Source organism: Ischnura elegans, chromosome 4 (assembly GCF_921293095.1).
Source record: "Ischnura elegans chromosome 4, ioIscEleg1.1, whole genome shotgun sequence".
Lineage (NCBI taxonomy): Eukaryota > Metazoa > Arthropoda > Insecta > Odonata > Coenagrionidae > Ischnura > Ischnura elegans.
The window spans coordinates 126,912,229-126,928,781 of NC_060249.1; the positions used below are offsets into that span (position 1 = coordinate 126,912,229).

The window sequence follows — 16,553 nt, forward strand, 5'->3', positions numbered from 1 at the left end:
ATGAAAGTTAAGACAGCAACATATACACTGTAGTCTAAGATTTCTCATGCACAACATTACTGAGAAACTACAGTGTCTCGCAGCTCCACTATTCCACAGCATAAAATTCTTAAATAGGCCAATTTGCAGAATTAAAGTTAGTTTTTTGCTTTTGTTGAAACAAACTAAGCTTCCCACATATTTGCTTCAAAGCCAGCAGTCGTACTCCATTTCAAGAAAATAGGTATATGTTTATAACTAGCAATATGCTCAAGCTCAAGAAAAATGCTATATTTACTACAATTTTTTCCTTGCACAATATAAACATACAGAGGAAAAGGTATTCACACTATCAAAAGGTACTAGATACATTAGGAGGCATATTTAATAAAACTTAGGATTCAAGCAATTACATTTAAGTACATACGGTCCAGTACGATAGATGAAAATTACACCCAATAGGATTGAGATTCTTTGTAAAATTACCTGAACAACAGCCCTTTCTTTTTCAAATTCTTCTAGAGTTGTCACTTCTTTCATAATGCCACTTAAACTGCTATCAACCATATCCATCCACTTTGATATTTCTTCAAACCTAGAGAAGAAGCAGTTGATTTTTTTAACCGTTTACACAAAACACATCCACAAAATAACATCATTACATATAGCCATTCATGAAACAAGTTTGGTATCTATTGAATCTGATGATACCCATTGATTGCCATGTGTTTATACAGAATATATTTGAAATGCATATCCCTTAATGTTGTACAGTATCTATCTACTACACCTTATCTTTCAGTAAACGGACCTTCGGAAGACAACAGAACACCTACACTAACTCATGGCAAAAAACTTCACAGTAATGTCACTGTATTCTTTGAAAATTGTTCATTTCATTTCTGTAGCTGGAAACAGCTGCTTGCTGAAATAATTACACTGACTGATAACTCCAAATTAAGTTTAACTCATTAAAACTATGTACGTATGACCCAAAAAGTCACCAAATTCTCAACAACATGCGCAATTTCTACTGAATTGAAAAAGCCTAAAACGGGTGTAAAAGTATTTACCGATTCCCAGAGTCATTCATTTCTCTTCTCCTCGACCATTAACACCTTGAGTGCGGCATGACATGATATCACGTCATAAATAAAAAAATTCATTGGTAACAAATTAGAACCAAGAATTTCTTTTTGTTTTTTTTCCCAGCTCTTTTGGCATCCATGCATGAATTTCGCATAAAAAAACAGAAGGGGGATAATGTTGACTTTCCCATTGGTCAGCATTGAAAGTGCTAAAGGGAACTCACTTGGCATTGTACTTGGCCCACTGAGCAGGCACCTCTTGCAATTGGTCAGAGAGCTCCCCAACTTTCTTCAGGCACGCTCCCCACTGCTGGTGCGCTTGTTCGTACGCCTCTTTCAGGCTGCCATCTGCACTCTTCACATCAGAATACCTCTTGCTTATCAACTTCATAGTTTCAAGAGACTTCTCAACATCTCTTATTAAGGTATTATTCGTAAAAAAGGCCTGAAAATTTGGAACAGTGTAAATATATCAGTAAATCAAAAAAAGAAGATGTTAGCAATTTAAAAAAATAAAGATATTTCAGTTAGTTTTATTCATTCTCCATTACTCTGGCTCTTGAGCTCAGAACCGAAGTCAGTAATGAAGCCAAAAAGAATTGGCACTAAAATAATTTGCTCAAAACTCAGTTTGAAAAACTTCTAGAGCATAATTAACATTAAATAATTTCAATACAGGTATATAGCCAGAAATTTTCTTCGGCAGGTGCTTGGGAGGTAAGGGCCTTTGCGGATATTTGTATGCATTGGAACACCATACATTTTAATAAGTCAGCTATATATTCAATTTCATAATATTGAAAGTTAAATTCATCATTTGCTATTGGGAGAAATAATGAAATGTAACTACATTGAAAAATAGAATGCCACAATGGGTGGGTGCCTCTGGGGCAAGTATGTAGTCTCTTAGGCAGATGCATCGTGCCAAGTCACCACCAGCGAAAAATTTTTGGGAAAAACTGAAGTTCCAAAGCCCTGGCTATGCACCAACATACTTCAACAGAGGGATTTTTGGAACCCATCACTTTCTTGATGACTTGATGCATTATTTTAAGTAGTTTTCGTAATATGCTAGCAAAAAATCATTCATATAGCTTTTGAAAATGAAGCAGTGAAAATGAAACACATGATTAAGAAACAATTAGCAAAGCTAAGACCTGCACCAGAATTGAAACCGACACATCCTTTAAAAATAATATATGTATGTACATACATAATTCACTCGAAGCTTCATGAGGGTACTTTGGACCTACCTTATTTCTATTCAAAATACTTTCAATGTTTTCATTCTTATTAAATGCTTGCAGTTCACTGTTTATTTCCTTATCAATTTCCTTCAAGTATTGGTGGAAAGCAGCTTCATCCAGACGGAATTCCAACCGCATCAAATGAAGAGGTGCAAACGATAGGATTTCCTGCAACCATGATAGTAAAAAGATATAAGTCTCTCAGGACATGTAAGACACAATATTTATACACAGGGTAATTTAGAAGACAAAGGAGGTGGTAGGAAATATTATAAGTATACACATATCCAAAATTTGCAAACACTGGTCTATAATTTTATAAAGTTGATTTAAGTAAAATTACGAATGTTCACGAACCTGCCACTTGGCCTGCAGCCTTTCAATGCATTGCCTGATTGGAAGATGATGCTGGGTAGGTAAACATTTCATCAAATCCTGACCAGAGTTAATGAGATCCTGAATCCACTTCTCGTTCACCCGCTCAAAAAAGGCCTGCAATGTAAATACACAATCACAAATATCAAGCCTTTTGTTTGGAATACATACTCTAAATGAATATGCAATGCATCAGTTCAAAACCAAAGGAAGTTTCATACTTTATGGGATTCTACTGTATTTCTATTATCAATGTGTTTCTCGGATATCATTTTTTCAGCATTCATAAGCCACTCGGATATGACTCTCTCGCTTTCATTGAAATTGTGCCAGCACCGAACTGCTTCCATCATTCTCTGCAAAGGAACAAAAAGCAATCATGCATGTGCTACAATGATTTATTCTCAATTAATGCCAGTCACATTTATTGTGATGAGAGAGTAACCAAATACCTGCTCCCACTGCACTGATGCTTGCGCTACCTCTGAGAACCTCTCGTTCAGATGAGTCATTCTATGTTGGAATTCGCCAGTGTCTATGCTTACACCACTCGTTGATTTGATTATACTATGGAATATTTTATTCTTGCTATCTAACATTGACTTGTAATAAGGCAGTCTTGAGAAGAAGGCCTATAAAGAAATAGGAGAATTTCACTCATAACAAGTGTCAGAAAAACTTCAAATTTAAAACCCCAATTCAAATACATACTCAATAGTTCGATGTACATATGTATTTACAAAAAAATTCATAAGGTTCACACCAAATGTATTCTTTCTAAAGTTGCAATTCATTAAACCAGGAATACATGTCTGGGTATGCACAAAGCAATGGCCACAAAATGTTTAGCCAACAATGAACTTCAAAGACAGCGTGACAACATTGTCTTCATCTTTACACAGCATCCATTTTTTTAACAGCAATTTGTGCTCCTAAGTAACTTCATATTCAGATAGGACAGTTAAGGTAGTTATAAAGAACTGAGTTAACATACATACCATGCAAAAGAAAGTAAAGGTTAGAACCAACATTCATAGTGAAATGAGCATAAAAAATAAAAACAAACACATGAGTCAAAGGACGTCCTTCAAAATTAGGTTTTTTACAGCTATGTAGTATGTACTATCCTTCTCAAAAGGAATATACATACCCTGTGCCTATCCAACTGAGACTGAATGGCAGCCTCCTTTCCAACCACATCCAGGGAATGAGAGGATAAAAGTTCTTCAGCTTCATCCAGCCACCCTCCAATTTCCTTTTGCCCTGCTTCCAAAGACTCTTGGTGAACCAAGATTTGATGGAAAAAGTGCAGCTGCATCGGAATGAGAGCGCGCACCTTCACCAGCGCCTCTGCAATCGAGTCAAACAATTCTCACATATTACACATACTTGACTAAGACTAGAATACACACATACTTAGAAAAAATCCAGCACATGATCCAGATGAAACCATGATACCTCAACACAACACTGTACCTTTTTCCTTCTTGAGTGTGTTCATCATTTTTTCCACATCATCTCGTGAAAGGTCCTGGATTAAGTTCTGAAATTTCTTGCTGACGCTCTTAAAAAGTTCTTCCATGCCTTCAACTTCGCCTTGCAATCTCTGAGGAAAAAGAAAAATCCATCATAATTACAAACTTAGCTCTTAGACTAGAAAGGCAAAGCATAAACTGACATAACAGTGGAACATAACGCAGAGACCATTAGGTGTCTTTGCATTGGTAAAAATGAATTAGTATACATGATATTACAAATTATTGGAAAGCAACCTATACGACTCATAAGTTTGTTCACATATATAAATTAATTATGATGATAATTATAATTATTAGTTACCACAGTGTTATAGATTAGTATGAATGTGGAGCTTCATAAAAGGACCCCTCTGACAAAAATATGAAAATAACACTGTCAATAGATTATAATATCACAGTAAAAAAAGCTATTTTCCGACAAATTTTAATTTTTACTGTGAATTTTTACTGTGACAAATTTTAACTGTGAATTAGCAAGTAGTAAACAGTAACTGAGTGGTAACCTGCCAAGGGACATAAAGAGTGAAAATTTCACCAAGCGATAGAACTATTGACCAGGCCAACGCTACTGACTTTTCCCACACAGAATTTTTGCAAGGTTTGACCACACACATTTGACCTTGTCATTCGTATAAATGTGCCTTGATAAATCTGTGTACCCAGGTGCATACATATGTAGCTGCCATCATGTATACAGCTTGATTCTGTATTTTGATGATTAGGAAATGAATACAGACCTGTAGGTGGTCTCCGTAAGCTTTGATGCTTTCTGTGGAGCTCAATTGAGATGATGAAAGCGTTTCTTCAGCACTCCTCAGCCACGTTTGCAGCCTGTCAAGCCCAGCTCTGTAATCTTTTCTATTCCTCAGAATGTCTCCAGCATGCATGTATTGCTTCACATGCTGCAAAGATACAAGCAAACAGATCAATAAGAGTTCAAAACAGATGAATCATACAAGTCAAATGCTTAATTTTTACCTGAAAAAGACCCTCCCATCGAGACGTCATCAACTCAAACCTCGTCCTCAAGTCTTGGCTCACTCTATCTTCGCATGAAGCCAGCAAAAAGCTGACAGTGTCACCAATCAACTGGTACCTGTCCTTCCACACGCTCAAGTCCTGAGGAATGAAAGAAAGCACAATTTAAGGAAATTAAGTACAGGCATATTGAAAACTTTATTAATAGGGATGGTCGGATCGGATACGTCGGATCCAAATATCAACCTATGTCAGATACTTAAGATCCGAATTTGCTGAAGGCATCGGATCTCGATCCAAAATTTTAAATGAAAATTTTTACAGCAAAATGTGGCAGGCACATAGTGTGACTCTTACGAAGAGATTGAACAACCATCGGGAGAACCTCAACACCATAGGATAACAACCATGTGAAAAGTGACTACGTCACAGATATTTAAAAAAGCACTCTCGGCCCTCCATCGGCCTATGCCTATGATTTTTTTTGTCCTTTACAAGACCACAAAGTCCATAATTCATTATCTTCAAAGGAAAATATGTATCAAGTTACACCAGAACAATGGAAACGTGTCTCATCCCTCCCCTATCTCACCAACTGATCTATTTCAGAACTTTTTCATCCTGCCTGCTTCAATTCTCCCCATCTGGAGAACAAATGCTAGGTGAATGACTTAATGGACCCGAAGATGTATTTATAGTTTCCGGCAAGTAGATGACTTGCATGGGATTCAAAAAAGAATGAGATTAAATGCATCACATTTCTAACATATTTAGGTTTTTTAAGCTCAAATTGATCACAACAAAGTTTTTTATAGTTGTAACAACACTATACCAATATTCAACATTGTCCAAACGGCACAATTTTCAAAGAAAAAAGTGTGGAATCTGTACCATCAGACAAGAAGATACGGCCTAGAAATGCCAACTGTATATACATATCACACAGGTCTTCCCTTTGGAGCCTTCGAACGCAACAACGTCACAAAATAGCAACATCTGACATGTTCATCCTTGACTCCCTCATTTGTAGCCTCATTGCTTGAAAAAGCGCACACCTTCCCCTCCACCTATCCTTTGCGTGATTCTGCTGCCCATCCCATCCTCTCGCTGAGCGGTCTTCTTGCTCTGTTCCCGCAACTTGTCGCATGTGACGTTAATGTTGTTATAAACATTGTTAATTGTGTTGCATATTGCACAGTTGCAATTTAATTCAATGATATACCAATATAAATGTCTTTCATTGTGCAGAAACATTTTTATTGACATAAAGAGAACCATGTGCGTTAGGGTGGTGCGAAAAAACTCAAGTTCCAAATTTCGTGTCGTAATAGTGCGGAAAAGTTGCGATACGTTAGTACAAGAAAAACAAAAAAAGAATTATTAAAATCGGACGTCATCTTCCGATCCCGCAAAGCACCTGAAAAAATGACAAAAATGAAAAAAATTGTTTTTTTTTTTTCGTTGAAAAAAAATTAAATTAAATTAATATCTATTAACGCTGTAGCAAAAAATGATTACAATTGGCATAGGTTATTATTTATATATGCATATTTATGGCTTTTAACTGTTATTACCGATCACACAAGATCATTAAAAATGTATAAATTTTGCAATTTCGCCTATTTTTCAGAGTTTTGTTATAATTACTTGAGGATAATTTTAGAGAAGTTTTAATTAGCTCTTTAGATCAAAAATGACAATAAAACTGACCACTAGAATTGAAAGGCAAAATTACACTTTAAAAAGGCAGCATGTTAACCCTATTGAAACTGAAAGTGAAGATGTTGAGGTTTTAAATGACGCAACGCAAAGTTCAACAATCAAGGAGAAATTTGTTGACTAGGAAGATTACATGCCTAGTACATCCAAAAATATATAAATCATAATGGCAAATGAGGGTAAAATTCCAAAGTACAACTTTTCATTGTGATCAATACCGTCTCACCGTACAGCTGCTGCTATAGCATCAAGTGCACTTGTAGACATTGGAGTTATAACTGAAGAATATACTTCTAAATTCATTGACCGATGTAGAATTAAAAGGGAAATGAAAAATATTATAAGCGATTTACAGCAAATCCATCTTGATTTAGGTGAGCTACACGGTTATACTTTGACGGAAGGGTAGACAATACCATAGTCATAGAAATGATTGAATCGAAGGAGTACTGTCGGACAGTTATAGCGGAACACCATTCTCTAATAAAAGAACCGGATTTTGCGTATTTGAGTTATGTTTCTCCAAGCTCCGGGTCTGCTAAAGATATAGTGGTCTCCATACTATCTTATCTCTCTGATCAAGGAGTATCATTAGAGTCCTTAGAGTTAGTTTGCTGTGATGGCACGAACATCAACATTAGATGGAAAGGTTGCACTATTAGAAAACTCGTAAAACACCAATGATACCCGCTGCAGTGGGCAGTTGGGTTACTTCATTTCATTGAATTACTTTTGTCATATTTTTCAGTATTTAGATGGTGAAACAAGTGGCCAAAAATCATTTATTGGGCCAATTGGACTAATATGAATGGTTATGGAAAGCTTCCAAACTGCATTTCCAAACAATTGAATGTGAAATTCTACAAGCTGATAGATAAATTTTGAGCAAGGACCAAAGATACCTTATTGACATTAGTCAAGCAATCACAAGTGGTGACTTTCCAAATGACTTAGCAAACCGGGATACTGGACCATTTTCACATGCTAGATGGCTCGTGTGAACAGAGCAAAGGAAACCTCTCGATACATACCTGGATATTAAAAGAAAGTAGTTTTCCATGTTATTGAACGGAACTCTAACTTTGATCACGAAGAGAATGTATTAATGGCGATGGTTTTTGATTACAGAAGGCACATTAGAGAGCTAGGGCTAAAAAGAGTATTTAAAGCCAGACAGACTTAACCAAAAGGCAAACCTATCGTAAACTTCATTACTCCTACCACGAACTTCGAAATAAGTGACCATATATAAATGATTGACTGGAATGTAGTCAAACTATCTACTCCACCTCTTCTTATGGGGATAATTACTAATGAAGAAATAGCTTCCTTCATTGAATCTGGCGATAAACAAGATTGGGATATTATAACTTCCCATATCACACGCAAGCAATGGAGCCGTGTGTGAAATTGGTAACGGAGGCATCCCTTAAGCTTTGTGGCTATCGATCCAGAGATGGATTTATTAGGGCTAATTCAAATCAAGGTCCATTATGCCAGACCTTACCACTAAATCGCAATACAAAGTAGTTTTCAAAAGTTAAAATTTAAAAGAAGGACAAAAAATTTAAATATTGTAGAAGCAGAAACCCTCATTGGTTGGATGGATGGAGGGTGTGGGTAGAACCCGAAGTGCAGTCACCTCTCCGCGGTGAGTTCTGGGTTGTTTAAATATTATTAAATCATATATAAACAAAGGAAGAGCTGCATAATCAAACATGTATTTTAGACTAAAATATTACCTTAAGTAATTATGACACAACTCTGAAAAACCGGCTAAATTGCAAAATTTATACATTTTTAATGATCTTGTGCGATCGGTAATAATAGTTAAAAGCCATAAATATGCATATATAAATAATAACCTATGCTATTTGTAATCATTTTTTGCTACAGCGTTAATAGATATTAATTTAATTTAATTTTTTTACTACGAAAAAAAAACAATTTTTTTCATTTTTGTCATTTTTTCAGGTGCTTTGCGGGATCGGAAGATGACGTCCGATTTTAATAATTCTTTTTTTGTTTTTCTTGTACTAACGTATCGCAACTTTTCCGCACTATTACGACACGAAATTTGGAACTTGAGTTTTTTCGCACCACCCTAATGTGCGTGCACTGTGACGTGAAACTATTGCGAGGAAGTGCAAAATCCACCTCACGACAACTGAAGCATTTGCGGGTGAAACACAAGTCAACACGATGAAGTGACAAAATTCGGGGGAAACTTATGTGAGGAATATCAAAGTTCAGTCAATGGTTTATCCAAAGATGGAAACCCATTTTCATTTCCAAACACAAGTGTGACAGTTTGGGTGTATAAAGTTTTTATTGTTTTTTTTTAAATAATTTGATAGCTTGTAAAAATGATTTTTAATGAATAAAAATATTAAAATGAGTATGTAAATCTAAAAAGCATTTCTTTGATTGTATGTACCCAGGAGAAACCAGAATAATGACTTAGTTTTATAGCAGGAATTCGAAAATGCATTTGGATCTGAAAATATCCGATGATCCGGCTCCGAAAATCAAGGATCTGATCCGGGTCCGAAAAAAATCCTGGATCCGCCCATCCCTATATATTATATATAAGACACAACAAGGTAAAACTGAGCAGATTCCTCACTTCACTTCAAGCAATAACCAACAAAGTATTAGAAAATTTTAGCGTCAGCAAAAATTACCTAGTTAGATATCTCCAAAAGAACAATAAATTTGCATTAATTTTCCACAAAGTGATTATTCAAAGTGCTGATAAAGACATCACCATGAGTTGTTCCAGGAAAAATCTGATATGCTGGAATGTTTTAGCGAAAGAAATATGAACATTTTTCACAATATAAGATAAATATGATTTTGCTATAAATATGATTTTATTAATTTTAAATTTCAATTGAAATTCATTTTAAGGCATTAAGATGATTTTGTGTGCGATGCAATTAACTCCCTGAAAATGTTTGTGTTTTGCCGACTACCCTATTATTATGTTTTACAATCGTATTATTTTTTTCACCTACCTTCAATGTTTCTCCGATCTTAATAAATATAATAAAATCACATTAAAAATACCAGAATTATCTAATTTTAATGCAAAAATACACAAGGCAATGCAAAAATACACTTCCATTAAAACCACCTTTGTAAAACATAATTATTTTCTTTGCTTGCTGACAAAGAATGTGTCCATGTGCTTCCACCTAGGACGTCTGCTCTAGGGATGCATAGGAGAATGGGTCTCAGCAGCAAAAGACTCTCAATTATTTTTAGAAAATGTCTTCAACGGATAACTAAATCGTACATTAAGAAAATGCTATCTGCAATCTTTAAATGTACTTTTCACACTGCAAATGCACAATTCTTGCCATGGCCTCACACGCAGTTGCTAATACTGCCCAAAGGCACCAGAGATTAGATCGCACAAAGGCACGTTCACCCCACGACCAGTCAGGGTCAAAAGGGAGAGGAGAAGAGTGTAAGTGAAGGTAGGGGGGACAATGGAAGCAGAGAAGAAGGCTGTAGCAATTGCACGAGCCACAGCTAGGTGCTTGCCTGCATGTGTGCGCGCACAGTAAGCCGGAGTGTACGGAGCGGTGGGAATACAAGAATTCCCCCTGTTGGGGGAAGAACGCTCTCAATTACCCATTGCAGCAATCTAAAATATCAGACTAGGTGCATAAATAATGAAATATTTATTGATTGACATAAATCATGACCTTTGTAAGAAATAAAAAATTGTCTGGGTTTATCGATTCTTTGTGCCACTTCTCCCCATCAACAGCCCAGTAGGATAATCAGGATTTTTTTACTTGAGTATTAAAACCTAATGCATACAAGTCCATGCAGTTGAAAACTTCCCACTCTCTTTAATCATTAAATATTGATAAAGATAGAATTTGAATGAAATAATATATGACTCTAACCAGTAGTATTCCCTCAACGTACTTCCACAAAATCAAGACAGAGCCAAGACCAGTACTCTTCATCCTTTGGAGCAGGAGGATGCAGACATCATGTCCACCTCTAAAATAACAGGAATTAGGCAAACTAATAAGACAAATCAAAGAATAAAACTTTGCTTACCTGGAAATATTCCATCTTGTCTTCCTCGGGGAGCTCAAGCATCCCGTACGAGCGATCAAGCCAAGATTCAAACTCATCGGACATCCCATTCCACCTCCTCCAGTACGCAACCACTTCCTCCAGCATATTCTGCACACACCTGAGCTCCATGGAGACATTCTGCCATTTCTCACCAGTTTCCCTCATGAAGCGATCGACAGTCACACACTCCGAGGGTCCTGAAAAGAATATATGCGGATATAGAAAAATATGAAATCAATACGCATAATATACAGCAACCACACATCAGTGCACAGGATTGCGACAACATCGCCCCAAAGAAATTGAAATTTTTTTAATTCATAAAGTTGATTTAGCAATGCCATGTTGAAACCTACTTCATGTTCAATAAATTCATGAGGAATTACTTAGATACAGAATTACATTTTCAACAAAAGTAGTTAAATATCAACATGAGTTTCACACGCCTGCCATGTTTCCCGTGATCTTCATACAAAAATAAAATCAGACGCAAAAGCTCCAGGATTATTGGATTTTCACGCAAGGCTACCCTGGACATATCATTTCCATTATAATTCCCTCAGTAAAATGGAATTATTTTATTTCCCTGCTGACGAGGAATGTTTCAAGTTTACTTTGATGTCTGCTCCCGAATTACAGAATACTATGAGTGGCAGGAAAAAACTCACGAATTTTTATAAGATTCGTCAATGGTTAACCAATCAATAATTAATAAAAATGCTATCTACAATCTTTAAATGAATTTTCCATATCGCAAATGCACATTTATTGTTGTGGCCTAGCACCCAATTGAATGTAATCCATGCACGATGGCGTGATTTTGCACCAGTCTCCTTCACAGGAGATCTGGTTCCTGCTTTCCAAGCACCATGGTGCACGATCGCTCTCAGCGGTTACGGATCTGCGAGCAGCAGTTGCCTCCTGGACCACTTGTGCAAGACACATCTCCATGACGCAGTGCCTAACAGTGTAATTTCCCACGTTGCAGCTTGGTTTTGAAGCTTTTGCACAAACCACTTTTCACTGATCATGCCGCCACGGGCATGTGGTTCGGAAACCAAGTCTAACATGCAGTAGTAGGAAAATGAGTACAAGGACATTATCACTGCTCAAAAGATGGTGGTCGGTGAGTAAAGCTCTCAATGAGTCCGGGAAGCAATCTACAATAACAGACTATGTGCATTAATAACAATTATACCGTCGCTCCCTTTAATTTATTTTTTTAATTTTTTTATTTTATTCCCAAACCTCCGAATACAGCTCTCATAGGCCATTTTAAACCAGGGTATTGAACATATTCAACAATTAAACGTACACATACAACCATGCCCTGGATATGGGAAACTTCCCCAGGCAGGACTCGAACCCACGACCTCATGTTTGGAAGGCGAGGACTTTACCCCGCCGCCACCAAGGCCAGCAAATGTAATATAATGAGCCTAAATAATCAGGAGTTTAATTTAATTTCTGGCGTTGAAAATTTTGAATTTCACAGTTTGCGGGTGAACTGCATTTTTTATTTTTGAGAGAGTATTTTGAAATACAATTTATGGAGTAATTTGTATTTTGTACCTAAAATACAATTTCAATGTAGGTATTTAGCCCACCTTTGGTTGGGGCACTGATAAGCGTTGAAATAATTGTAAGATAGTGGGCAGTGCCATAGCTTAATCACTTATTATTTTTTCAGAAGAGGATGATCTGGGAGATAAGTCCAAGTAGTTTTTGTTTTCAAAATAAGGACACCGTTAAAAGTATTTTCTCAGCCCAGTGGAGGCGTAGGCACATATGTAAGAGTGTACATGAAGGCAACTCACCAATGTTTCCGTCTCTCTTGTACTCCTCCACAACTTGCTGCATGTCCACATAAGCCTTATTGATGGATTGAAAGACTTTGTTTCTCGTCACAAAATTCCTGTATTGGTCCAAAAGTTGCTGGACTTTCTCCTCTCGTCCATATTTCCCCGACCAGCTACGAAGCTTCATTTCAGTTAAATGCAGGAATGCCACAAGGCAGCACTGTCATGGAGAAAGAGACAACTTTACTCAATACACAACGAATCCATCAACAATCTGGAAAAAATATCACAAATATAAGAGCCAGAGAGAGCTGGCTCCCCAAAGAATTCATATTTGAAACAATAATGTGTATCTTTCCATACGTCCAAAACCCTTGAAAATTATGGTAATTTTAGAAAAATAGATATACCTGTTTTTTTTTTAGACTAAATAAAAGAACCATACCATTAATACCAAATACTTGCACGTAAATAATCTAACTCAACCTTATGCCCGAGTAGCGAGATACCAGTCTCAGGTAAAACCAATTAGATGACAAAAGGCATTTTCTAACGCATCAGATATTCAATCCCTCTCACATTTCCACTCTCTTATAAACTCCGTGAGTTTCCAAGCTGTATTGTTATTTCCCATCAATCCCCTTATCTTTGTCTTTTTACATTCAACCCCAGTTTCAGCAAGGTGTCCAAAGCTTAATCTGGCCCCTGAGAAGGGATTATCCTCACTCACCATGAGGGCTGTGTGAGCCTCGACTTTTCGATGGCAGTTGACACATTTGAATATATTTTATACCCTTTAATTTTTTTAAGACCACATTCTAAACACTGAAACTGTCCATGCCCTGGTGATACCAATAATATATAAGTAGCAAAATTTGGCATGATACGTAGAGTGGTTTTTATTGAGAAATAGATGTGACCAAAACTCCAGAGGAAAAAATCTCATTTAATAACATACTGAGTCTCGACAGGTATCTTGCTTGTGATTCAAATTCTCGCTCAATCTTGCTCAACTACAAAAATCCCCACTTGCACAGCCCCACTCATCATGCACTCACTGCCTGCCTCGGCACCCACCCAACCTTAAATAATGCTCATGGCTCTGACAAGTATGTAGATGGGCAATTATTCACCACTGGCAATGCCAAGTGCGCTTGGTCCTGTCTTAGTTTTGGCACTCGCCATCAGCAGAGCCCATCGACAGCGTCTCGACCTGCACCCTCCCCCACACACTCCAGCCTCACCCGCCTCAAAGATACACATTTGCAACCAAATATATCTTCACAAATGAATAAATGAATACACATGTACTTCTACGTAACATACCTTGTGCTCAAGGAATTTCAGTCGAATCCTCCTCTGAGCAGCTTTAGGGACAATCCGCCTCAGTCTCTCGGCCATGTACTCAACTTGCTCGGGAAGCACGTCAGGCGGCATGGGCGCGGACCTCGCCTCTTCAAACTGACTCTGGATGTTGGGAAGGCCAGCAAAAAACAACTGCACAGAGAGATAAGACAAAACATTTTCATGAAACAGTCAAGATATTATCTCCTTTCGGTCTCCAGCAGGGTGAGATCTTCCACTGTAGCCAATTTTTCAAGGATCAAGACTTTTTTATTAGGGAATGAGTTCATTCCTTGATTGTAGGAAATCAGTCAAACGTCAACGCATCCAACACAAAGGAAAATCTCACTCAGCTAGAAAACCGATAAAACTTGATTTTTGAGCTGCTTACTTTATGCTCTTCTAACTTGGTTCTGATGAGTGAAGCAGTCTCCTCATTCATAACACTAGGGATTTCATCATTTGTGATGAGGTTCTCGGCCTGGTTAAGCCACGCTCCCACTTGGCTGAAGGCTCCAGGCAGTCGAGTGTCCAAAAGCCACAGCCAGTAGCGCATCTGAGGAAAAAGGATAAAGATGTCTCAAAAATGCAGAAGGGATTATACAATGGAAGAACCAGAATAACAAAAAATATGACAGCCAAAGATCTATTGGTTGCTGGTTTAGATCCCTAGGGATGGCCCAGAGAGCACCAAGTATCTGTCCCCCAATCAGTCTACAGTTTAACCAAACAATAAGACCCCTAGGTCAACCAGACAGTACCCCAGAATACCCAAGAGGGAAGGAACCCAGTAAAGGGAACACCGGGAAAACAAGCAACTTGTAAAAGTATCACCTCTTGCTCTATCCCTCAATTTGGCAAGCCAAACTATGCACATACATATGTATATCAATTGAAGGGAAAAATAATAAGGAAAATATAGTAGCATGACTGATTCAAATGAATTATTCTGTAATTAAATACAGTACACTCCCAGTTTAAAATGGGTAGGTACTACTTACAATGGATACTCTGCATACAGCCCGAGCTCATTTTGCACACTTCTTAAAATTTCAAAATTCACACATGCACAATACATATACCATCCACCATATTCTTCAACACCTTATTTGATGGATTCACACATTTTTCAACATAGCTACATTTACATGCACTGACACTCATCAAACTAATTCCTAGTCTAGAAGCAATGCAGATACAACATAAATACACGGGAAATCACTTAAAGATCAGTCATTCCAAATCGATTATGTAATACTATGGAACCTTGATCAATCGTTCCTGCATTGATCGTTTTCCCGCATTTATCATATGCCGTTCTTGGTCACAATTATAGTTCCATAAGTCAATGTAGTCTTTCCCTGCATCTATCATTCCCCGAGATACCACTTTCCCACACTGATCGTTTGAAGATCACGGTTGTGATGTATTAACGTATTTCTCCGAATATAGTCCCCCTCTGAATGTAGACCCCCCTAATTTTTAGGCTACAGTTTCGGGAAAATTAAAAAAAAATACTTTTGAATATAGTCCCTCCATTACTTTTACCATGGAAATTTTTGGAAAAAAAAGGACTATATTCAGATAAATACGGTATTTTCCCGCATCCATCGATGGACAGAAAAGAAACCAAGCATTCAATACGCATCATTTAAGGCAAAATATGACTGACACTTGGCATTTTATGGAAACTCGATCACCGTTTTGGTTGTGTGCATGGCCCCATTGAGCGATTTTCGTCTTTTTGGTTTATATTTAGTAGGAAGAACAATATAAACATTTCCTTTAATGAAAAGTTTAGAGATATTTTTTACACATACATACGTAACTTCGGTATTCATTTTCTTCTCTGCAGCTCGGAAATTAAAATCAAACTTTTGGCCATTTAAAAATATCAAAGAATGGGTAAAATTTAATTTTAAAAAGCTATTTTCAATGTGAAGATGTGGCTCTCTCTACAAAAATTACAATGAAACGCAGCAATCAAATACCTATTATGCCCGCATTGAGATGAAGAAGACGACTGTTTTGCCATTTGACAAGTTTTTCGCATGGCCCTCTTCACTCTTACGACCATAGAAGCTAAACGCTTGCATTCAAACAATATTTAAAGATTGATTGTTGTAGCTTGATAAACAATAAATAAAACCATATAGGATACGACCTTATGGAGCTTCGACAGGATTTCATACAAATGCTTAGAGTTCAGCACTCTACCTTTTTTGCACCGATAGTAGTATTGTTCCTCGTTACTAATTTAATACTGAATAAAGCACTCAATATCCACGGGAACTTGAAATTGATCAGTGCTAGATTAATCTAGATGAAAATATGTGCTAACAGATGAAAGGAAGAGCAATGGATCTCTGGACATCACCACCCTTA

General features: G+C 37.1%; 1 protein-coding gene across 1 annotated transcript in view; it reads right to left on the reverse strand.

The window, feature by feature from the left end:
- LOC124158023 (nesprin-1) overlaps window positions 1-16,553 on the reverse strand; it is a 199,545-nt gene that overhangs the window by 127,983 nt on the left and 55,009 nt on the right. Inside the window, exons 10-23 of the mRNA XM_046533169.1 lie at window positions 14,560-14,724; window positions 14,151-14,321; window positions 12,843-13,044; window positions 11,005-11,222; window positions 5,206-5,346; window positions 4,965-5,129; window positions 4,166-4,295; window positions 3,840-4,039; window positions 3,142-3,321; window positions 2,911-3,045; window positions 2,672-2,806; window positions 2,321-2,482; window positions 1,292-1,512; window positions 466-574 (exon numbers count right to left, since the gene is read on the reverse strand). Of these exons, the coding sequence (XP_046389125.1) occupies window positions 466-574; window positions 1,292-1,512; window positions 2,321-2,482; window positions 2,672-2,806; window positions 2,911-3,045; window positions 3,142-3,321; window positions 3,840-4,039; window positions 4,166-4,295; window positions 4,965-5,129; window positions 5,206-5,346; window positions 11,005-11,222; window positions 12,843-13,044; window positions 14,151-14,321; window positions 14,560-14,724 (2,334 nt within the window). The remainder of the gene's footprint in view (window positions 1-465; window positions 575-1,291; window positions 1,513-2,320; window positions 2,483-2,671; window positions 2,807-2,910; window positions 3,046-3,141; window positions 3,322-3,839; window positions 4,040-4,165; window positions 4,296-4,964; window positions 5,130-5,205; window positions 5,347-11,004; window positions 11,223-12,842; window positions 13,045-14,150; window positions 14,322-14,559; window positions 14,725-16,553) is intronic.